Below are 22,231 nucleotides of genomic sequence, written 5' to 3'. Positions count from 1 at the left end.
CCTTGGTCATAAAAATATGTTCATTTAATTTTGTCAATTTGGCTCTTTTGTGGCAGCCTGAGCCCATACAGCTACGATGAGGGTTGTCTGTCCAGCAGCCAGGACCACATCCCTCTGGCAGCTCTCCCCCTCCTGGCCACCTCTGCTCCACAGTACCAGGAGGCCATTGCCACTGTCGTTGTAAGAGCCAACCAGGTGTACACAGAGTTCATAAAGTCTCTCAACGGGGCAGTCTTCTCTGGCCAGGTCAGTTACTGAGTATTATATGCCATTTTTATAAGGATTTGTGTTTTTGTTCTCAAAGATACAGTACATGTACATAATCACAGTATCACAGCTAAGCCTGGTCTTTAATTTTGTATGCATTGTTACCTTTTTTATCTAAATGTTATGATGGGCATAATCACTTTTGTTTGTGTTATTGTTGGAGCAGGTGTATAGACATTTTAGGCAGACCTAAGGCTGTATGTCAAAAATCTAATTATTTTTTTATTAACTTTATGTCTGGACATTGACCTCTGTAGGTATGCCTCATTGGGGACTGTGTGGGAGGAATCTTGGGATTTGATGCACTGTGCAGCAGCAACCAGACAGTTAATGAAAGCCAGGACAGCAGTCGCAGGGGCAGTGTCGTCAGTGTACAGGTAAGACAAAGCATTCAGAGTCATTAAAAAAACAAATGGTTTACTACTTTATTTTTTACCTGCATCAAACATATATATGATTATATCAGAAATGAGTATTATATTGCATAGAATTTGTACAATGTAAACTTTTTTTCTCTCCTTCATATTAGATATATGGACTGTTTCTAAAGTGCTGTACGTTTTCCTAACAAATGTTTCTGTATCAACCCTGCAGGACCAGGACCTCCTTTCTCCTGGAATCATTATCAACAGCGGGCACGGGTCAGCCTCTCCGACTCTGGAGGGCAGCCGCCACCTCAGTCGCAGTAACATTGACATTCCTCGTGCCAGTTCAGGTGACGACACCAAGCGACAACTGCCACGCAAGAGAAGTGACTCCTCCACCTACGAGCTGGACACAATAAAACAACACCAGGCCTTCCTCACCAGGTGTGTTGAGTGTGGGATGACAAAATTCCTTACCTGGGAGATAACCTCCTTTCTTGTGTTATATTCTGTCTGAGTGTGATTTAGTTTTATGACTTTGTGCTGTCCTTCCAGCTTACACGCCAGTGTTTTGCGGAACGACACAGTCTCACGCAGGTCGAGCAGCAGCGCTATGCTGGATGGAGGCTCCCTGGGAAAGTTTGACTTTGAGGTCTCCGACTTTTTCTTGTTTGGCTCTCCACTAGGCTTGGTACTCGCCTTGAGAAAGACTGTCATTCCAATGCTGGATGGTAAGCTAATTAAGACAGGGTTATAATGTAATCAGTAATAGCACACATTGTTTTTGTTGCATTTGACACATTATGCAAGAGTGAAAAAAATTACTTTTCTGTCTACATAAGTGCAAAGGTTTACCTTAGGTGCACAAATTAGCATAGTGACTTGTACAAGACATACCTATAAAGTTCTTTTTCATCATAAAGTGTTAATTGTACGTATGGTTGTCATTACCAATGTTTAAAAGCTAGTAATCCTAACCCTAACCCTCTCCTCTCTCATGTCTTTGGTTCGATTTCTCCCCCTAGTGGCCCAACTGCGGCCTGCCTGTCAGCAAGTCTACAACCTGTTCCACCCAGCCGATCCCTCAGCCTCCCGCTTGGAGCCTCTATTGGAGAGGAAGTTTCACCTCCTGCCTCCCTTCAACGTGCCCCGTTACCAACGCTTTCCCCTGGGAGACGGAAACTCTGCCCTACTTGGTGAGCCCTCTGCACCGATGATGTCTAAAAGCCTCAGTTATATCAATTCAGTAAATATCCTGTCATGAATTAACAGAATTTACAGTTAATATATGTAGTTGTGACTTGGATTCACACTTGCAGACACAAATGCAAAATTCCCTGTAATAAAATGGCTGTTTTTATTTCTCCTTCAAGTTAAGATCACATGAGCTGACACTTGAGACACTGATTGTCCCGTTTCCCAGGAATGCTTGCCATAGACAACACCTGTCCTAAAGACACCTTTGTAGCACACTATAAGTTCCTTCACACACCCAGTAAACATTGTCTCAATTACTGTTTGTGCTTCAACTTCTTTTGGGAAGCGGTTTATTCATCTAAATGTGCTCATAGTTCTGCTGGTGGTTTCTGTTTGGACACTCATTATAGTGGAGTAACCCATAGGAGTAACCCTTAGAGCCTCATCCTACCCTTTAATACAAATACTGTATCTGTCTGTGATTCCCCAAGAAAAAGTACACATAAAGTAGTAAGGTAACTATGAGCAGATATTTTCTTTCTAGGTTCAAATACATACATTACATTTACCATTGGACCAGGGCTTCTTAATGAGCCACATGAGGGTTAATAAACTGTACAAGCAGCTAAATGACATGTAATGTAAAAGCATGGTGATATTTCTTAAGGACTTCAGGCCAAGGTTTTGTGTCAAAGTAGTTTTCATCAAATGAGCTTGTATAACTTATTGACAAAGTTTTCAGTACAGATTAAGTTTTAAAGACAAATTCAAGATCATTTTTGAGTATGTGCCATATGTTTTAATGAATAGCCGATTCCAGGGCATTTCCAATCTTAGAGTAGTGTTATACGACAGTATATGACTGACTAGCAGTTGCATTTCAAAAGAAATGGGCTCGACTAAGGGCTTGACTCTGCTTTCTTGTCTCATGTTCAGTTGTTCTTGCTTCATATGTTTTTTATGTCCTCTTGTCTTCTTTCCCTCTTTCTCTCTCGGCCTCCTGTCCTCATATCTGCGAATGTGGCTCTCTACCTCCAACCCCCCTACCCCCCTCCCCTGACCTCTGCCCCTTCTGCCCCTCCACCTCCCTCTGTAGTGGAGACAGTCCAGAGCAACGCTCAGCTGCTACTTGACAGCGGGCCTCCCCTGTCCCTTCGCTGTCAGGAGGCCATCAGTGAGACCTGCATCCCTGTGCCTGTGCTAAACTGGCCGGAGGGCTCCCTCAAAGCCACACCCGCCACTATGGAGTGTGTGTAGCCTCTCCCATTCACCTGCATCTGCCCTCACCCCCATTCACTGTGTCTCTTATTTCTGTTTGTTACAACCTTCTTGCTTCATACCCATCATCGCCTTTCTGAGTATTCCCATCGCTGTTGTTTCAAGAGTCAAGAGCTGCATTCATGTTTCTGATAAATCAGATACACCGATAGACCATTACATATACTGCATACACCTTTTCTTGCAGCATCTAGTCTTTTATCTAAATTACTTTGTATAAGGTGTTTAATTTCCTTGTTGAGTTCTTAGCCTCATTTCTAGTTAGAAATAGAAATAATACACAATTGTTACAACTTGCCATGGACATACTTTGGAAAATCTGATTAGCATCTCATGTGGTGTTACATTTTGTTATGTTGCCATCACATATTCATGCCACATTCAATGTTTGGAGGACGCAAGCATTTGTGTTTGTGCTGTGGTTTATTAAGCCAGGTCTCAGTGTGTCTGCATCACTCCATAATCCATAATATCAGACTATTGATGTCGGCAGAGGGTATTTCTACTATCATCCACGTTTCAGAGATGTTTTGATGTGAAGACTGCGCTGCTTGTGATGTTGTGTTTGTACAGTGCACTGTAGAGTGGAGCTCGATCTATGCATACTGAATGTACTGTTACCTATTTTTGTGAGAATAGTCAGAGGTCATCTGATTAAAAAAAAAGAATTCATAATTATCTCCATAAGAGATACTAACACGTGGGTGTGACTGTAACACATGTGCACATTTGTGATTTTAAGTGTTATATGTACCCATACGCCCATGTTTCCCAGAGTCGGTTACAGAAAACTGACTTTATCCACCATGCGGCACCTTTTGGTTTCACATGTCCTCTGAAACTATGGTGCCTGCCGTCACATTTCTCTGCTGCCACCCTAACCCACATCTCCCTCCCCCTCATCACTGTGGGTTCCCCTTACCTGTGTCTCTGTCTAATGGGATCTCCTTGTTTCGATAGCGGATGTTGTTCAGTCTCATGGTGGTGTCTTCATGGACAGTTCGTACCCCTCATCCCCCGTAACGGGCCCCCTCTCCCGGGGCCAGCGGAGGGCCAGTGAAGTCAGCATTGCCAGCCAGGTCTCAGGAATGGCAGACAGTTACACTGCCACCAACATAGCCAACAGTAAGTGTTCTCAACACCAAAAAGCCTCTCTCTTCCTTCCACTCACACAAACACTGGTCTAGTTATTCTCCCTCTTTCGCTTTCTCTTTCTTTCAGTCTAAATCTTATCTTAATCTATATTCCTATCTTGTTTGTTTTTCCGACTCTGCTCCCTCAACGCTCTCTCTCTCTCTCTCTCTCTCTCTCTCTCTCTCTCTCACTCTCTCTCAACCCCACTACTCTGACTCTTCATACACCCTGCTTTCCAGCTGGAGCAGTCTAGTCAGCCAGATAGCTTATTTTTCTACTTAGCCAGACTTAACACCTGCATTGTGACCAGACTGTCATGCAGAGAGTTTTACTCCATCGTGTTGAAATTCAAAGTCCCAATATGAGCAAGCAGAGTCCTGAAGAAGAGCAAGTTTAGCGCCACTTTTCACTGTCTGTCTTATCCTTCTCCACTGTCTAAATGTAAATGCAATGAACGAGTGCTGCATTTCTCTAATGTTGCAATGCATGTAGACACCTGCCCCCGTCAGCCATTCCTGTATTGTCCACTCCTTAGTGTGGTGTTTGCGGAGATGACTAGTATTCTATTGTTTTATGTGAGATTGTCCTCCAAAGTCCCCCTGTCCCTCACTATTTCACTTTTGTTACCAGTGCATTTATTTGTACCTCAAATTATTGTTCTGTCCACTGCTGTTTTAGCACCTACAGTACAACCCTGGAGATACACATGAACTAATTATAACAGATTGTTGTTCATGTGATAACAGAGCATCAGAAGACGTTCAACAGCATCACCCTGCCCTTCTGCAATAACTGTTACTGTACTAACAATTATTTTTCAGCTTTGACGTTTACAGTTCTGTTTTCAACCTCTTACTAACACCGGACTCATCAACAACATCATTCAACATCACTCTTCAAACTGTTTAAATTGTCATAAACTGTTACATACCAACATGCATTCATTTTCATGTGAATTCTTTATTTCTCTTTCTTTTCTCCCCATAGCCAAATCACGCCAAATTAACCAATTCAAAAAGTTCTGCCTTTTGTCCCAACTCGCCCTTTCATCACAAAACAAATTCTTCCTGAAAAGTCCTCCTAAGTCCCGTAAGAAAGCGGAGGCTGGCAAGGCCACAGGATCTCCTGATGCAGATCTAGTAGCAGAGCTGGACGGTGTGGCAGAGACTAGTGACCGTCTAAGTCCCACTGGCCAGCACGACAACTGCCAGTCACCTGGGCTGGAGCGTGCTATATCTGATCTGGTCTCACTGGACTCCCAGGCTGAAGTGGACCAAGGTATTTTTCTGAGAAAGGGGACTTCTGAAATCAACGTGAGGCTACAGTTCTTTTCTGTGCGCTGTACTATACTGTGTCAAAATCCAAAAACTCAACGCTTCTCCTGCAGAAAGCCTCTTTTTCCTCCCCTTGTATTCTTTCAAAATTGAATTTATAAAGGGGCGCCTGGGTAGCTCACCTGGTTGAGCTTGCGCCCCACAGACATGGGCTCAGTACTTGCCGCAGCGGCCGCTGGCTCGGTTCCGACCTGCGGCCCTTTGCTGCATGTCATTACTCCTCTCTTCCCCTTTTATGTCTTCAGCTGTCCTATAAAATAAAGGCTTAAAATGCCCAAAAAAATATCTTAAGAAAAAAGATTGAATTCATAAGGATATGAGGCAATCACTTACATTGATGAGGAATAATACTTTCCAAATCCATAATCTTTTTTCATGTTCATACTAACATGAATAACATCTTCAGTTGCTCATATCATCATGTGTCATTAACTATCTTTTTCTTCCTCCTGCACTTGATTTTCCTGTTAATAACTAATTCCTTAACTTCCTTCTTCCGATTTCCTTCTTTTAGCTGAAGAACTGCCGAGATCGGTGACAATTTTGTGGTTTAAGATTGAAATCGTTTTTTTTTGCTTTAGCTTCAGAAGTGTTGCACCTTCGCGTGGCATCGCATACCTCACACTGACTCTTACAGTTTCACCTTACGTGCCATTCACTCCATTCCCAACGCAGTTGCAGCACGTTGGTGGGGCACAAAGCGGCTGGACTTTGCCCTGTACTGCCCCGATGCTCTCACCGCTTTCCCCACAGTGGCTTTACCGCACCTCTTCCACGCATCATACTGGGAGTCCACTGATGTTGTGTCTTTTCTTCTGAGACAGGTGAGTCAACATAAGAATACTTACCACTCTTTATGGCCTGTTCATAAGTGATCAGCAGGCTGTTAGTCCTTTTCAGAGATACTAAATGAGTCATTGAAATTTCTCCTGTAGGTCATGAGGCATGAAAACTCTAGCATCCTGGAGCTCGATGGGAAAGAAGTGACTGAATTCACTCCCTCTAAACCTCGAGAGAAGTGGCTCCGCAAGAGGACCCTTGTGAAGATCAGGGTAGGCATCAGGGTGTCAGAGTTAAGTGTCAGGGGACACAAAATCCTGATTTCCTTCCTTGTCTCTGACCTTTTTTTCTCATCAAATCTCATTAAATGAAGGAAAAATGCCAAACAAGAAAATGTGTTAAGACAAGTCAACATCAGCAATTTGCTTTTTGTTAAATGCCATGGAGAAAATTACATTTCAGCATGTATCTTTCTTTCGCTCCTTTGACAGAACGTGACTGCCAACCACCGCATTAACGACGCGGTGTTCACAGAAGACTCCCAGCAGGTCGTGACAGGTCGCTTTATGTACGGCCCTTTGGACATGGTCACCTTGGCCGGGGAGAAGGTGATCTCTCTTTCGCCACCACAAGAGCACACATAGACAGATGTCAGTAATGCCTGTGTAGTTTGTGCTCACGGTATTGTAATCCTGTCCAGGTTGATCTCCACATCATGACCCAGCCCCCATCAGGAGAATGGGTGTACTTCAACACACAAGTGACCAACAGTAGTGGCCGTGTGTCTTTTGCCATCCCAGAGAAAAAACGTCTGGGCATTGGAGTCTACCCAGTCAAAATGGTTGTCAGGTGAGATTAGTTTGACCATTTCAGAAGGCCATTTGGCGAATAAATCACTGATTCAAAGCAGATTTAAATAGGTGGGTTTTGAAAGAGGGGAGTGAGGGTAACCCTAACCCTCCAGACGGTGGTGTGGCATTGGCAATATTGTGGTAATGTTTTGCAGTGTATTTTTTCCCTGTCCTGTTTATATGTTGTATATGTTCTGTGTCCTTAACTTGACATGTATATATGATAAAAACATTTTTTTTTAAAGATTTCTGACATTTCATTTTATTATTTACATCTTAAAAAGGCCTATTCCCAAACCCTGATGGCATGTCATAGTTTACTGAATTATTCAGGCTAGGTGCATTTATCAAGAAGCCTGGTTTATATTTGGTTTTAGCTCAGTTTGTTGTTGCGTTTCAGTGTCCTCAAGAGGATTGTTGAGATAAAAAAATGTTGACTTGGTCTTTCTCCATTTTCTTACTTTCTGTTGTTCTTTTCATTCCTCAGGGGTGACCACACATGTGCAGACAGCTACCTGACAGCTGTTCCACGTGGTACAGAGTTTGTTGTATTCAGCATCGACGGGTCATTTGCGGCCAGTGTGTCAATCATGGGCAGTGATCCCAAAGTGCGGGCAGGAGCCGTGGATGTTGTCAGGTACCTAGCTGCTCTTCTTCTCCTGTTTTCTTGGGTTTGAGTCTCTTTCAGAGCATGTAGAGAGTACATCAGCATTTTGCATTGTTATTTATGTCTTAATTCTGTTATCTTGTCCCTCCTCGTTGCAGGCACTGGCAAGATTTAGGCTATATGATCATCTATGTGACAGGACGGCCAGACATGCAGAAGCAGCGGGTAGTGGCTTGGTTATCTCAGCACAACTTCCCTCATGGCATTGTCTCCTTCTGTGACGGTCTGGTCCACGACCCGCTCAGACACAAGGCCAACTTCCTCAAGTCCCTGACAGAGGTCAGACTGGGAGAAAGGGAGGATTGAGGGGGGTCTATGTGCAGTACCATAGTGTGTGCATGTGTAGTCTAGTTCTTTGTGGAATGAATAAGGAATATACTTTTAGAGGTGAAAACAAAAGCAACAATGATGACATTGTACAACTATGAGAGAAATATTATCTCAATCGCGAAGAAAAATACAGAGTGCTAAACAGTTCTCTTGTTCATTTGGCTGATCCCAGGTTCACATGAAGATTTTCGCTGGCTACGGATCAACCAAAGACATCTCAGTCTACACCTCCGTTGGCATTCCTCCCTCCCAAATATATATCGTCGGGAGACCCTCCAAGAAGATGCAGTGCCAGGTACTATTTGATTTTTTCATGCATTCAACTTGTTTTTCAAATTTATATATTTAATTAACTTATTTCAAGGATATTAAAGTAAATACCAAAACCCAGATGAAAATGATTTACTAATACTGCCACTATTACAACCAATTAACTCTTTTTAAACTAAATATATAAATATCAATTAACTGAACCAAAATTCTCTTCATAGTTGACTAGGGTTGGGTACCGAAACTCGGTGCCAATAGGGAACCGGTGCCGACGTAAACGGTAGTAACGAGACCGAATAAGAACGAAAGTTTCGGTGCCTCATTTCGGTGCCTGACTTTACACTACACTTGACAGCACGTAACGTTAGCCTACCTTTAGCTAGCAGCTGGATTAAACACCGGTAAAATGCTGACAGCTAACGTTAAGCAGTGTAAAGTGTGACTGAATTTCACTGTGGAGTACTTCAACAGCGGGATGTAACAGTCTGCAATGCAGCGCTGCAGCAGCTGCCATTGTCGGAATTCATAGATATACAGTATGTTTATATGGTCGGACGGTGTGTTCACTTGCAGCTGCCGTCGTCGGAATTAAACAACACAAACGGTGCGTTCACCCGCAGCTGCCGTTGTCGGAATTAAACAACACAGACGGTGCGTTCACTTACAGCTGCCATTGTCGGAATTAAACAACACAGACGGTGCATTCACTTAAAACAGGTAGCCTCGTGGTGCATTCACAGTAATTGTAAAATACCCTTTTCCCATCTGGGGTTCAACAGCAATATACTGGTGAAATAAGTTATTGTTATTACATTATTATTAAATCTTTAATTTTGACCATGGCCTTAGCAATAAACAAGTCACTGACTGTTGTTTACTACCCTTATTTTTTTTCGTCTTCTTCTTTTTTTTTTACTTTATTGAAAAGTACCGGTTCAGGCACCGTTTAGGCACCGGCACCGTTTTAAAAGTATCGATTTAGCACCGGAATCGAAAAAAAACCAAATGATACCCAACCCTATAGTTGACAGAATGTCTCTTCTCTGATCCTCTCAACAGTTCATCACAGAGGGCTATGCAGCTCATTTGTCCCAGCTGGAGTACAGCCACCGTTCTCGGCCAGCTAAGTCCAGCAGTGCACGCATGGTGCTACGTAAAGGCAGCTTCGGCTTGGGTGCAAACAGCGACTTCCTAAGGAAGAGGAACCACCTGCTGCGCACCATCTCATCCCAACCGGCCCCCAGCTCCCCAACAGGCAGCATCCACAACAGGCCAGAGCGCACACAGAGCCAATCGGACGGCGAGAGGCTGGAGCGGGATCGGCAGGAGTGCGCTCACAGCTACAGCCAGGGAGCAGCACAGCGCAGCATGAGCATCACAGCCAGCTGCTGGGGCCGCAGCAGCAGCACCAAGCTGGAACCAGGCGTTCTCAGCCCCAAATGAGATCAGGAAGACAGAGTACCTTCGGGAGAGTGATGAAAAGCATACAGTGCTGAGGAAGAGACCCATGACAAAGATAAATGCAAAGAGTGAAAAACAGTTGGCTTGCACCAAATGGGTATATACCACAATGAAAACAATAGGTGCTACAAACCACTCTTTATAAACTAATGCCAGTTACACTCTACACATATTTATGAACAGAGGCTACGGCTATATTTATTACACAACACACACAAAACTCAACAGGCATTTCAAGGAGCATCTTCCTGAAACAGAAACGTGCACACAAATAGACAAAGCATATATTGTAGGGATCCAGACTGTTTCTACTGTTTAGTACATATTTATCATTCTTGATTACAGGGTCAGTTTTCCTCCTACAGCGGGCTTTTAGATTGGAAATGGTTACACATACAAGCACCCCATTGCTGTATACTTAAGTTAACAACACAAAGTGGTTATAGACAGCCTGTATCAGGTCCCAGTTTGGATACTGTTCTGATCCTGAGCTGTAACTGACACTGACACCACAAGCACAGCAGTTACGATAGGATTAATGCTATGTCCTTTTTTATGTGATAACCACATATGTTCACGTCTGGGAGCTGAGCGGAGAATCAGGTAAAACTGGATTGAATGTGTTTCTTTTCTCAGTGTGACCAAACAAATACACAGTCATTTAGCCCAAATGTATCTTTTTCAGATTTGTTTTTAGAAAAAAGCTTCATTTATCAACATTAAACAACAACCACTGTTCTGTAAGCCAACATGAACGGATTTTTTCATGATCTACTACTTGTTGCATAAACAAAGACACAAGCGATGACTAAATAATGTTTTAGCAAACCATACAGTCCAGTTTAGCTTGTTTTCTAGTCGTCCATCAGACCAAAGAACCATCCAAATATCACATGAAGCAAACTGCGAAATTACCCTTTAATGATGGTTGCAGCTTAAACTGTTCCTGGGATTTTATAGCGTTTCACCACATCTCACCACACTGCGCTGCTGAACCTCCCTGAATCAGTAATGTTTGACTCGGCTATAAGGAAAACTCCTACTACTGTACGGTTAATGTGCCAAAGTAAACAGTATCGAATGATATGCTGTACATGAACAGAGAGGAAATGATTATGGTCTCCTTTGAAAAAATGGAATAGATTGTGTAAGTATGTAGTTGAATGGTTTAACAAGGTTTGTACATAATTGTTACGTGACAGTGCAGATCTGGTATCTGGTCCACTGAAGACCAGTTTTAAGTGTCTTCTTCACTCTGGGGGTAGACACCACCTCGTTCTGGATACATTTTAATGATTGATGATGATTATTGTTATTTAAGATTATAGATACTTTAAAATGTATTGATTTTGTGAACAAAAGGTGTTTTTAATATTACTTTAACTATGTTGTGTTTTAGTTTTTTTCTTCCTCAAACTTCAGTTGCAGCAGCCAAAACTCAAAGAGGTCTTTGCCTGGCACAGTATTGTATTTTTATTATGTTATCTTGCAGATCACCAGAATTGTATCAACAGAACTGCTATCTTGTGTCATATATTGTATGTTTATTATCTATTTTGGAAATTTGGGATATGGCTTCTCTCTGGTTATCCCTAAGCTGTACATTAGGCATTGAATGTGCTCATAGATAATCGTCTTTAGGTTAAGGTCTCTTTTCTCTGTTCTGCTTTTGCGCCTTTATAGGAAGAACAAACTGCAAATTGTAAATTTTGTACAAAATGCTGTCAGAAGTAGGAGCACAGAGCTAAGTCTTAACTTTATGCTGTTTGCCGTTTTTCCTGACAAGGTTACAACATTTGTGATTTATTCATTCAAATGATGTTTATTTGTCCTTCTAATAGGCATTTATAAAGCTGACTGCAACGGACCAATATGGGCTCAAATGTAAGGGAAATGTGCAATATTACTCAACTGCACCACAAGATCAAACTGACTGTGCCGAGGAACACAGCACAGTGCATTGACAATCAGTTCAACAGGCACATATTCTACAGATGTCAAATTGCAGAGGGAATCTGAACACATCTTAGCACTCAACGAACGCACAGGGCACCCATGCAACATTTGTAGAGTCCATTAAAAAAAAAGAGATTTCTCACAAGTGCCACTGACCTGATAATGGTGTGAAATATTACTGCAGGTTTTTTCCTGTGGACAGACATGTTCTGTCTTAACTTTGTTTTTGAGGTTCAGATGAAGTCACTTAACATTTAAAAGTGATCCAGAAATCAACACTCAGTTGCCCTTTTATTAGGTACACTTACAGTATGTAAAAAAAACAAATGAAGTCCTGCAACAAATCCTACCTTCATTACAACATTTTAATGTGTTAACTGTTTTAGAGGGGATCAATTTAATGGTCATTTTAAAGGCTGTAGTTTGTGATGCTGTTGAATTGTATTGTGTTATACTGAGAGGTGTTTCTAATAATCTGTCCACCCCTTTTATATCAATGAGGGGAGACCTAATGCTAGATAACTAAGTGTACATCCCAATGCATAGGTACCGATTACTTGCTTGACCAGGGCTGTTTCCAGCTATCCTGGTGAAGAAAAGTGTAATTACAAACTGTTTTACAATCCCTCTGCATTTTGACCATTTTAGAGATTTGGCTTGAAGCCATATATAAAACTCTTTTGAAAGATGCTGATCGAATGGCTGTTTGTACATTGATAGTATTTGGAAAAAAGGAAGGGCAATGCTATAAAACATGCAGCGTGGTTATCTACTGAACCATATGTCTTTCCTCAGAGATCTGAATTGCCTGGATATCAAAATCCAGAGAATGTAAAGACGAAGCGGTGCAGTTATCTGTGAAGTTTGGATACCTCTGGGCAGACAATCTCTTTGATTCTGCTACTTACACACACATTACCAGAGGCCTTACATTTCCCTTTTCTGCCTTACATTGGCCATTGTGTTGTGAGGCTTAGAATGAACACTGCTCACTCCCGAATTGACTTAATGGAAAAGGGTAGACTGTTTACTTTTTGGAAATAGGAAAAGGCCATATTTTTTCTTAAAAGGCTTTGGCTTGTTTTCACTTAAAAGGAAATGTACAAAGGAGAACTCGGTTTGACATATTTCACTAACATTAGGCAATCTGTCTTTCTGTCTCTGTTCCCCAGGTTAACATGTTAACCACTGTTACATCAACAGTTAGCGTTCATAGGCTGTATATATATATGCAACATACCTTGGTAAATATTTTCATTGTACAGGATATGTATCTTGTAGGTTTTTGGATAACTTAATGTTATCCATTCCTTTGTGCTTTTATGTACAGTGTATAAAGAACATAAAGAACAGTTCAGTCATTTTTGCCGTTTTTCACACTCAAAATGGTAAATGTCATGAAAATAATATGACAAGGATAGTCTCTTCAGAGATCAGGGCGTATTCAAATATAGGATGATTCATTGCAGGTAATAAAAATGTTTATTTTTTTGGAATCAGTTCACACAAATGCAGTTTTGTTCTGAGAACCAAAATGTGAGATGTAAAGATGATCAGACCTCTACGGGTGGGTGTAGGGTATGTAGCCAAAAGAGTCAGTCAGACAAGATACTGAACACTTAAACAAGATTCTTAATGATTTGATTTAAAGTACAACATGAAACGGTTAATTTCCAATTAAGAAAACATTTGAATGGTCTGTTGCAGTCACACATCTGACTAACAGGTACAGAAAACAACTGTACTTGCAGTCCATTTAGGATTGAACCTTCGATGTACTCACTGAAATGCTTTCAAACATGGATAAAATAAATTAGCATTAATCAGCAAATGTGCAAACTATGTGGGACCTCTTCCTTGCGTAGAGTTCCTTTTGCAGATCTCAGTAGGATAAAAACATTAAAATCTCTCACTAACTCCCGCATAGATTTAAAAAGGCAAATCAATAGGAGATACTGGCTTTTACCTGGATTAAGCTCATTACTGTACATGACCCCTATAACTTGTACCTCCACTACTGTACAGTGAAATCAGAGGCAACCGTTTGAAATTATGATATAAAATTCAGCTCCTTGAGGCCGCTGTCCTGAAGAAGATCATGGCATCTTCTACTTGTTGATTCCCAGTTTCCTCTGGAAGGCATTCCCGTCTCCCTTGGTGGCTTGCTATGGGATGAATGGAAGTTCACTGTTAGATACAGTAGATCGATACCACAAAGTTATAATTGAAACTTTCTCTTGTACCTTGTTGATGTCTTTGTGTTTCTCTCGGCTGACTATCTCCTCTATGATCTCTCCTTCTCCTCTCACCAATCTGGAGGGAAAATTGTCATTCATTATTACATCATAATGTTAGAATTATGTATTTTATGTATATGCTCTTCTGGGAAATTTGGGGTTAGGCTGGAATGAAAGTGTTTGATCATGCTGTGAATCGGAACAGACATCTGAACAGGTGAACTGCTCCTCTACACTTACCTGTTGTGGATTGTAAACTATGTACTCTGTAGCTTACCTGGTCCGTCCGGTTTCTGGGTCTACCACCCTGCGGATCACACTCTGTCTGGCCTCGTACTCCTCTTTGGTGAGAGGCCTTTTAGTGGAGAGTCGGGCCTTCTGCTCATCTGTCATGACTGCAGAGGAAAACAGAGTATAATGCACTTGTGTTCCTTTTCTTCCGATATTCATATTAGGTGATTATGATACTTTGAGAAAATATTAATTTGTCAACCACACCATTTATACTTTTAATGGTGAGGTGTTTAATTCGCTGAATTATCCACCTATCTATTTAGGTGGAGAACAAACATCAAAACTGTGCAAATTAGGGCTGCACCTTTTATTTATTAATTAATCATTTAGACTATAAATGGTCAGAAAAATACAATCACCATTTCCAAAAAGTAAAAACCTAAGGAGACTTCTTTAAATTTCTTGTTTGGTCCGACCAACAGTCCAAAACTCAAAGAAATTCAATTTGCTGTGATATAAAACAGAGAGAATTAGCAAATCCTCATATTTGAAGAGCTGCAATCAGAAAAAGAAGTGATTCTGATCCTTCTACATCACTTTAACAACCAGATGGTGAATGAAAAATTCCATAAAGTATATATATATATATATATATATATATAAACAACAAGGTGTGGAGTGATGTAATGACCCACCAGGCCCGAGCTCCACTGTCCCCTCTTCGCTCTGCCACACCTCCAGGTAGGATGGAGGCTTCTCTGCTGGAGGAGTGGGCAACACCACCACCTCTGCTTTCTTCTTCTCCTTCTTCTCTTCGGCTTCTTCTTTTTCTCTATTTTCTTCTGTTTCTTCAGCTTCGCCTTCTTCTTCTTCGACTTCTTCTTCCTAGCTTTACTTTTCTTCTTCTTTGTCTTTTCATCACTCGACGAGGATGAAGGCGATGAGGAAGAAGAGGTGGATGATGATGAAGAAGAAGAGCTTCTTCTGCGCTTCTTTCTTTGTGTTTTTACATCTGAGGGAAAGAGAAGAAAAAGTTCAACAGAGGGATTTGATAATAAGGCTTTCCGTTGCTGTCAAAGCTTCTCATTTAAATAGTTTTTAAAGTCCCAACCTTGACTTTTGTGAGATGATTTTTTTGACGACTTGCTTCGACTCCTGCTGCTGGAAGACGACGTCGATGATGATGATGAAGAAGAGGAGGAGGACCGTCTCCGTTTCTTCTTCTCGTGTCTTTTCTCTCTGCCAACTCTGTCAAGTGACCTGTTGCGATCCATCACTGAGACAAGTGAGTGAACTTAAATCCACACGGAAAACCTGGTTGAAGATCATATAAAGTAGAAAGTGTGCTGCTTCAGCCATTGAAGACTGGCTCCTTTAGTTTACGGAAGTATACGCGTCTCCAATTGCCTTCCGTCGGTATCCGGAAATACAATATAAAGGTTCCTAGTTCCTACCTTAGTTTAAACATTATATCGACATGCTGAGGTATGGGTCTTTTTTTTTTACCAGATTTGAAAGTTGTAATCAGAGCCAATACTTTATTAAACTATCAAAACAATTTACTTTGTTACAGATAATAATCTTTTAAATTGTAATTTAAATAGAAGTACAGAAGATTTATCAGAAAGGTGTGCTTAAAGTTTGACAAATAAACGTAGGCCTACTCATTATGCAGAATGACCTTTCTTAGACTGTTATTGGATTATTCCTTAAATGATTATAGATAAGAAAGGTTGTTTTTTAATGTTCCTTTTTCATGACTATTTTCTTTTTCTTGTGAAATACTGGATACTTTCACCCCAGTAGAAAACCTTAAATGTATACAATGTGAGAGGGGAAAAGCCCTCTTTGGTTAAACTGCTCTACTTATCCACATTAAGGCATGTTGCTTTGTTTAGTTTAAAAGGTCCCAAACCAGCACAACTTGGAAACACTGGCTTCATCAATAACCACACATCCTATTTTACAAGCTGATCATATGTCACAAGCTCAGCTGTCAAATAAATCTAGTGAAAACATTTCCCTCTGAAATGTAGGGACATATTTGTATACATCTGCATCTGTACAATACTTGAGTAATTGTATTTAGTTATGTTCTACGATTGTTTTTTGTTTGATAAATGACATTATTGTTCTATTCTTCACTGCTTCATACCACATTCAAATACATGTTTTTTTTTACGTGGAAATAACTTTTTTCTTATTTGTGAAAAAAAAACAGCAATGTTCCCTTACCAGCCGTTTAGTATGCAGATTAAGTATCATATAACTATGTCCCCTGAGTCTATCTTCTTCTTTTCAATATATTCTATTAGGCAATGAAAACAAGTCCAAGTAGTGCAGCAGATTAGAAAGGCCCATCCTATAAATCTCATGCAGAGACCCAAAGAAAACCTTACAAACTCAGTGAACCCACAAACCACACCACCTGTTGACCCCGATAGGTTCTCTCCATAAACCAGTGGTATCTCCCACAGCACCAATAAATAACCTGAGGGGTCAGCTCAGGTTAAATGAGGTCAACATTAAGGTGACTTTAAAAAAAAAGGCCACTGTTTCTTATCAACAGATGAAAAATAGTCTCAGTGGGAGAATCTGACCTTATGTGTGAAGGAAGGGTGAAGGTCTGCCCCAAATAAGTTCCAAGTGTATCGGATATTTGGGGTCACAGTAATCATTGAGTATTGTTGTCCGTCTCTTTGCTTCCATGTCACTTAAACGGGTCAGTGCGTTAAAGGAATGGTGGATATAACTGTGTGGAATCCTTTTTTTTTTTTTTTTTTAAGATAAAGATAGATAATTTTTTTATAATATAATTATAGAATAGGTAGATAAAGAGATAAAGAGAGTCTGTCTGTGAATCAGGATATGATTTGGAATAAAGAGGGTAATGGTGTAGAAAACATTTTCCGCTAATTTCTAATTGAGACCATTGACTCATAGATATATGTGGTGGTGATGATGCCGGTTGGATCAAAAAGGTGGGGGCAGGAATATGTGGTTATTCAATACTGGTACTAAGAGGCCATTACTTTAAATGATAGTGCCTGAAAAGTGAGTTATATTTGGAATGAGTGCATCAGCGTAAATCTGACACTGTAAAGAGAGTAAGAGAACAACATTATGGTCACTGTTCTACAATGTACAGGACAAGAGACAGTCTGTTTGCACAGAAAGCATCAATGTGTGAACATATTTGTAGTATTTATTTCAAAGTTTTTACAAAGGCAATTGTGAATCTTTAAAGCTTGTATATTGATAAATATAGGTGTTCCTGATGATGTTAGCCCTTATCACTCTTGGTACATAAGGCTAAACTAATGGAAAAGAAACACAACAGACAGGCCTATATGCTGTAACCTGCCTCCATTCATGTTTAAATATTATGTCAATATAGTAATAAATAAAATAATATTCCTCCCATAAGATTCCTTAAAACCCCCCAAAAATACATTGCAAATGATAAATACTAAAAACCTTGTTACATAAAACACAGCTGCATGAGTGAATGTAACAGTCTACACATGGCTGAACTTGAAGTTAGAAGAGGTTAAAGATGCCAGCAGGAAGAAAGTCTTAAAGCTATCATCTTTCCAGTCCGTGTGCAAATGAAGGTCCTCAGGTTGCTCCAAGTAAAAAATAACAGGGGTGGAATGTGTCACTCTGGCTTGGATTTTCTGCTGCCCATTAGGATGTAGCCACCATGCGGATCCTCTCTGGAGGAAACAGCAGAACGTTCTTAGCTGCCTTGACAGTGTTCTTCATTAGCATTGCCACTGTCATGGGTCCCACACCTCCGGGCACAGGGGTGATGAAGCCCGCCTTCTGTCTCACGCCTGAATATAGACAGAACAGGTATGATGTTACAGACACCCGAGACACCATGCATGTCGATGCAGAAATATAATCATGTGCGTTGTCCAGCCTTACCTTCAAAATCCACATCTCCAACCAGTCTGCTCTTTCCTGTGACTGGGTCCTGCACTCTGTTTATTCCAACGTCAATCACCGCTGCTCCCTCTTTGATCATGTCGGAGGTAATGAGGTTCGGAATCCCTGATAGTTCAGTAAACACACACAGAACAGTTAGACAACAGAAACAAATAATCTACTGAACAAAGATTTGAGTTTTACACAGTTCAGTCATTGTCACATGCAAGCAAATAAACGGTGGCACAAACCTGCAGCAGCCACGATGATATCAGCAATTTTAGTGTGTTGGCAAAGTTGCTCCTTTGGGGTGTAACGGTGAGAAATGGTTACCGTGGCATCACCTGCAACAGAAAAAACATTTAGTGTTTATGCCGTATATTTAAACCCTCCATCTTTAAACACACAGATAAACACACATGCACAGTAACCAACCTCCGGGCCTCTCATGACGGCCGTCTGTATGCAGTAACATGGCAATGGGCATGCCCACATTCTTGGAGCGTCCTGCAACCACGACATTCTTCCCAATAGTAGGAATACCTAGAGGACAAGAATTCAATAAATACTATATCAATTTTATTTATAGTGTCAAATCATAATGGATGTTATCTCAGGACACTTTACAGATAGAGTAGGTCTGGACCACACTTTCTAATTTACAGAGACCCAACAATTCTCCCAGGAGCATGCATTTAGTGAGACAGTGGTGAGGAAAAACTTCCTTTCAAAATTCAGACAGTTAGTTGACATAGTTTGGTCAACAGCAATTCAACCCAAAAAGGCAAAGTAAGCGATAACTCCGGTTGTTACCTGTGCGTTTAATAATTTCCATGACTCCCCAGGGAGTGGCAGGGAGCATGGTGGACTGATCCAGGCACATGCGACCCACGTTAACTACGTGGAAACCGTCCACGTCCTTGGTAGGGGAAACTGCATTACAGATTGTCCGCTCATCAATGTGATCTGTCAGAAAACAAAGATAAGTTAATGTCAGGACAACTCGATCTCAAATGTTTTGTTCTAGAACACATATAAGTTTGTTAAAGTTCACAAATGAAACTTATTTAAGCATAGATAGGTGTTGTTTAACAATAAAGAAAATCCTAACAGAGAGACAGCATGCAGGTTGGCAGATCTGCGCTTTAACGTATGTGCTGCCAACTCATGCTCTGATACTTGCACCCACAGATTTTTATCCTGGCTGACAACGACAGCCCATACCATGACACAAAACATCCACTCTACAGTAGCATGATTCTCTCAACTAATTTTTTTTTTAACTCTGGTTGAGCTAGAGGCCGCCCCTCTAGTCATTGTTATTATTTCGGTTTCACTGTTCCAGTTTCTCTGTACCTGGGAGAGGCAGCTGGACCAGCAGGCCATCAACACGATGGTCTGTGTTAAGTTTGTAGATCAGGTCTAATAACTCCTCCTCGCTGATGTCTGAATGCTTGACAATGGTCTCACTAGAGATTCCTGTGGGAGGTTGAAGAGAGAAAATAACTAAAAACGCATTTTGTTCTTTTATTGTAGAAAAGTGTTGTTTACACATACGAATGAGGACTGTGGGTGTTTTTTCTTACCAACATCAGCTGCAGATCGTGTCTTATTCAGGACGTAGGAGTGGCTGGCTGGGTTTTCTCCCACCAGAACCACACTCAGATGGGGTCTCCTGTGGCCAGCTAAAACCCATTTATCCACATCAGCCCGGACCTCTTCTCGAATCTGTCGTGCTAGTTTCTTTCCTGAGATGACCACCGCCTCCTGTCTGAGAGTTGGCATGCAAAAAGACTGGGATCAGAGGACAAACCGTCGATAACTTACATTTAACAAGCTGCGTTTCTGCTGTTATTCTGGCACAGAACTTATCAACTAGACTTGGACTCTAGATTGCCTTTGAACATAACTTTTGACACCAGAAACCTATAACCAATCTCAACCATTCAGCCTGGCCAAGCACCAATTTTGCTACCAAAATTAGACACAGCACAGCACGTCTCCACCTGACAGAGGAGCCATGTGCTTCATTAGCCCTTGTACTGTAGAGTTGTACACTACCATATATTCAATTACAGCAAGATAAGTCCAAGTAGAGTCAGAGGCCCCTGATGGTTAAAACTGATGTATAACATTCTTATGAATATACAAACTGGGTTAACCTCCTGCTGCTTTGTCTAAATTTCAAAAGCGTCAAGATGGTTATCCGTTATATAACAACAAACAGAGAGCAGTAGGCCTAGCTAATAACTGAAGAGTAATGAGCCATCAACAGTGACACAAGCACTCTTGTATTCTGCAAACTAATTAAACCTCAAAGAAAAGTATCACATCTTTGGGCAAAATGGGGTGAGACAACGGGGCCAAGATTGCAGGGCAGCAAAGGGCTCTTTAACCTCATATGAATTCAAACACAAAGCCGGTTTACTGAGGAGATAATGCTTATTTTTAAATGTATGGCCACAAAGAGATGTTAAGTGAGAGAGACCAACCTCAAAGGAGAGTGTTAAAAAATAATGTTTTTGTTCATGTCTTTTGTTAGTTTAATTTTTTAAATACAAGTTATTCTTCTGTGCATGTTGCTTGTTGCGGTGTGTATTTTAATGCAAGGCCAGTTGTATTTATGTGTAATTAAGCTTTGCTTTTAAGTTGTATAATATTGGGATATAAGGTAATAACTCATGCATAACATGTCATAGCTTTAAATTATCTACCCTGTGCCTCTGGAGCTGTAGATCATGTGCAGGGCGTGTGTTTAACATTAGATTATTACATTTATCTCAGTCATGCTGAAGTCAGCACGTTTCCAATAAATACTTGCACGAGATGCTGCAAATTTGCCATCTGTATGATGTCCTCTCATAATAAATACCATACATTATATCTGCCATAGGTCATCCAGGACCAAAATGGATATGCATGTATTATTTTCCTTGAGTGCAGACCAACACCTCGGTCTCCAGCTGAAACCTGGGTCCTCAAGCTTCTGGGTGCAAGCACCGAGTCCGATTTCATCAGCCAACCGGCAGCTGCAATGTTACCGGCATAACGCTAGGGGCGCACACAAATGTGACAAACTGCAGACATTTAGTAGCCTACAATAACATCAAACTAACAGCCCCATAAGAAAACGCGCGATCTTCCATCCGTGTTTACACAACTTTACAGAAGACCGGCAAATAAAGTAATATTTTTAATATATATTTAATAGTTATGAACATATCGTCTCATGTTGGAAAGAAAACGCGCGGAACATTAGAAGTGGGATTCAATTTACCCAAATTAAATCAGATTTTTGAACTGGTGGTCGCACTCACCTCGAGGCGGACGTGTGCAGTTTACAGACTTGATGCTGGGAGTGTTGGCACAGTTTCCTGAGAGCCCTGATCGCTGCCATTGTGACCGGCTGAGAGGAGAAGAAAAGAGAAGAGAAGAGAAACACGGTTACGTAACACACCACCTAGGCTGACAGTCAGCGACGTCTGTGGAGCTGTGGAGGAGGAAGCATAGACAGTGGAGCAGAGAGGCTTTAAAGCCCTCCCCCCTGCACGTATGGTGCCTGCGTCACTGTTATCTGCTGCCACACCTCTACCGCATAGATAATAGCCTTCTGTAGGTGTTCAATGACATGAACCGTCCATACAGTAGCAGGAGAGGTGTAGTGGAGTAAAAAAAAAGGATAACATAAATACATATTTTTATAACTATAATAATTATAGTGGAGTAAAAGTATAATATTTCCCTCTGAGATGTGGAAATATTAGGTAGTGCGGTATAAATAAATCCCTCAAGTAAAGTACACATACCTCAGTATTACTCAAACTGAGCACTGTACTGCCTAATTACTTCCACCATGGACGATATTAGTCAATATTTGTCAGCTAGTTTCTGGTAATTTCTGGCCCCAACCCACTTTTCCCAATAGGCAATAAAACCAATT

At 41.1% G+C, this 22,231-nt stretch overlaps 3 protein-coding genes across 10 annotated transcripts in view; 1 reads left to right on the top strand and 2 right to left on the bottom strand.

Moving 5' to 3' along the window:
* The window catches only part of LOC120560172 (membrane-associated phosphatidylinositol transfer protein 2-like), a 45,704-nt gene extending 32,462 nt beyond the window's left edge, over nt 1-13,242 (top strand). For 3 of the 8 annotated variants that reach the window (XM_039802409.1, XM_039802407.1, XM_039802408.1), the window contains 16 exons: nt 57-246; nt 525-644; nt 862-1,076; nt 1,188-1,363; nt 1,658-1,828; nt 2,926-3,078; nt 4,068-4,232; nt 5,229-5,519; nt 6,251-6,399; nt 6,511-6,627; nt 6,847-6,963; nt 7,056-7,204; nt 7,694-7,843; nt 7,972-8,152; nt 8,376-8,498; nt 9,533-13,242. In XM_039802409.1, coding sequence (XP_039658343.1) covers nt 57-246; nt 525-644; nt 862-1,076; nt 1,188-1,363; nt 1,658-1,828; nt 2,926-3,078; nt 4,068-4,232; nt 5,229-5,519; nt 6,251-6,399; nt 6,511-6,627; nt 6,847-6,963; nt 7,056-7,204; nt 7,694-7,843; nt 7,972-8,152; nt 8,376-8,498; nt 9,533-9,916 — 2,851 coding nt within the window. In that variant the 3' untranslated portion in view covers nt 9,917-13,242. The remainder of the gene's footprint in view (nt 1-56; nt 247-524; nt 645-861; nt 1,077-1,187; nt 1,364-1,657; nt 1,829-2,925; nt 3,079-4,067; nt 4,233-5,228; nt 5,520-6,250; nt 6,400-6,510; nt 6,628-6,846; nt 6,964-7,055; nt 7,205-7,693; nt 7,844-7,971; nt 8,153-8,375; nt 8,499-9,532) is intronic. The other 5 variants (XM_039802412.1, XM_039802411.1, XM_039802410.1 and 2 more) reach the window with 4 other exon arrangements.
* Nucleotides 13,243-13,353: 111 nt separating this feature from the next.
* arl6ip4 (ADP-ribosylation factor-like 6 interacting protein 4) lies at nt 13,354-15,763 on the bottom strand. The gene is given in 6 exon segments (XM_039802415.1): nt 13,354-14,055; nt 14,134-14,203; nt 14,405-14,522; nt 15,057-15,173; nt 15,176-15,373; nt 15,473-15,763. Coding segments are annotated over 6 exon segments (723 nt in total). The 5' UTR covers nt 15,636-15,763; the 3' UTR covers nt 13,354-13,998.
* Nucleotides 15,764-17,542: 1,779 nt separating this feature from the next.
* Nucleotides 17,543-21,803, bottom strand: mthfd2 (methylenetetrahydrofolate dehydrogenase (NADP+ dependent) 2, methenyltetrahydrofolate cyclohydrolase). The gene is made up of 8 exons (XM_039803582.1): nt 21,609-21,803; nt 19,878-20,062; nt 19,648-19,770; nt 19,105-19,257; nt 18,727-18,834; nt 18,543-18,635; nt 18,292-18,417; nt 17,543-18,197 (listed from the first exon to the last, which is right to left on the bottom strand). Exons 1-8 carry the CDS (start codon nt 21,686-21,688, stop codon nt 18,049-18,051), a joined length of 1,017 nt encoding a protein of 338 aa, XP_039659516.1. The 5' UTR covers nt 21,689-21,803; the 3' UTR covers nt 17,543-18,048.
* Nucleotides 21,804-22,231: the final 428 nt, after the last annotated feature.

Source organism: Perca fluviatilis, chromosome 6 (assembly GCF_010015445.1).
Source record: "Perca fluviatilis chromosome 6, GENO_Pfluv_1.0, whole genome shotgun sequence".
NCBI classification, from domain to species: Eukaryota; Metazoa; Chordata; class Actinopteri; order Perciformes; family Percidae; genus Perca; species Perca fluviatilis.
Note: the sequence above shows the minus strand (reverse complement) of the source record. Positions and strands in the feature narration are given on the sequence as shown.

What these genes read in the sequence shown, in the direction of transcription:
- mthfd2 (XM_039803582.1), bottom strand. Translation starts at nt 21,688, where the DNA reads ATGGCAGCGATCAGGGCTCTCAGGAAACTGTGCCAACACTCCCAGCAT. An exon ending in GGTCCAGCTGCCTCTCCCAG is followed by an intron (nt 19,258 to 19,647) that starts GTACAGAGAAAC and finishes GTTTTCTGACAG; the next exon opens with ATCACATTGATGAGCGGACA. An exon ending in TATCATCGTGGCTGCTGCAG is followed by an intron (nt 18,418 to 18,542) that starts GTTTGTGCCACC and finishes CTGAACTATCAG; the next exon opens with GGATTCCGAACCTCATTACC.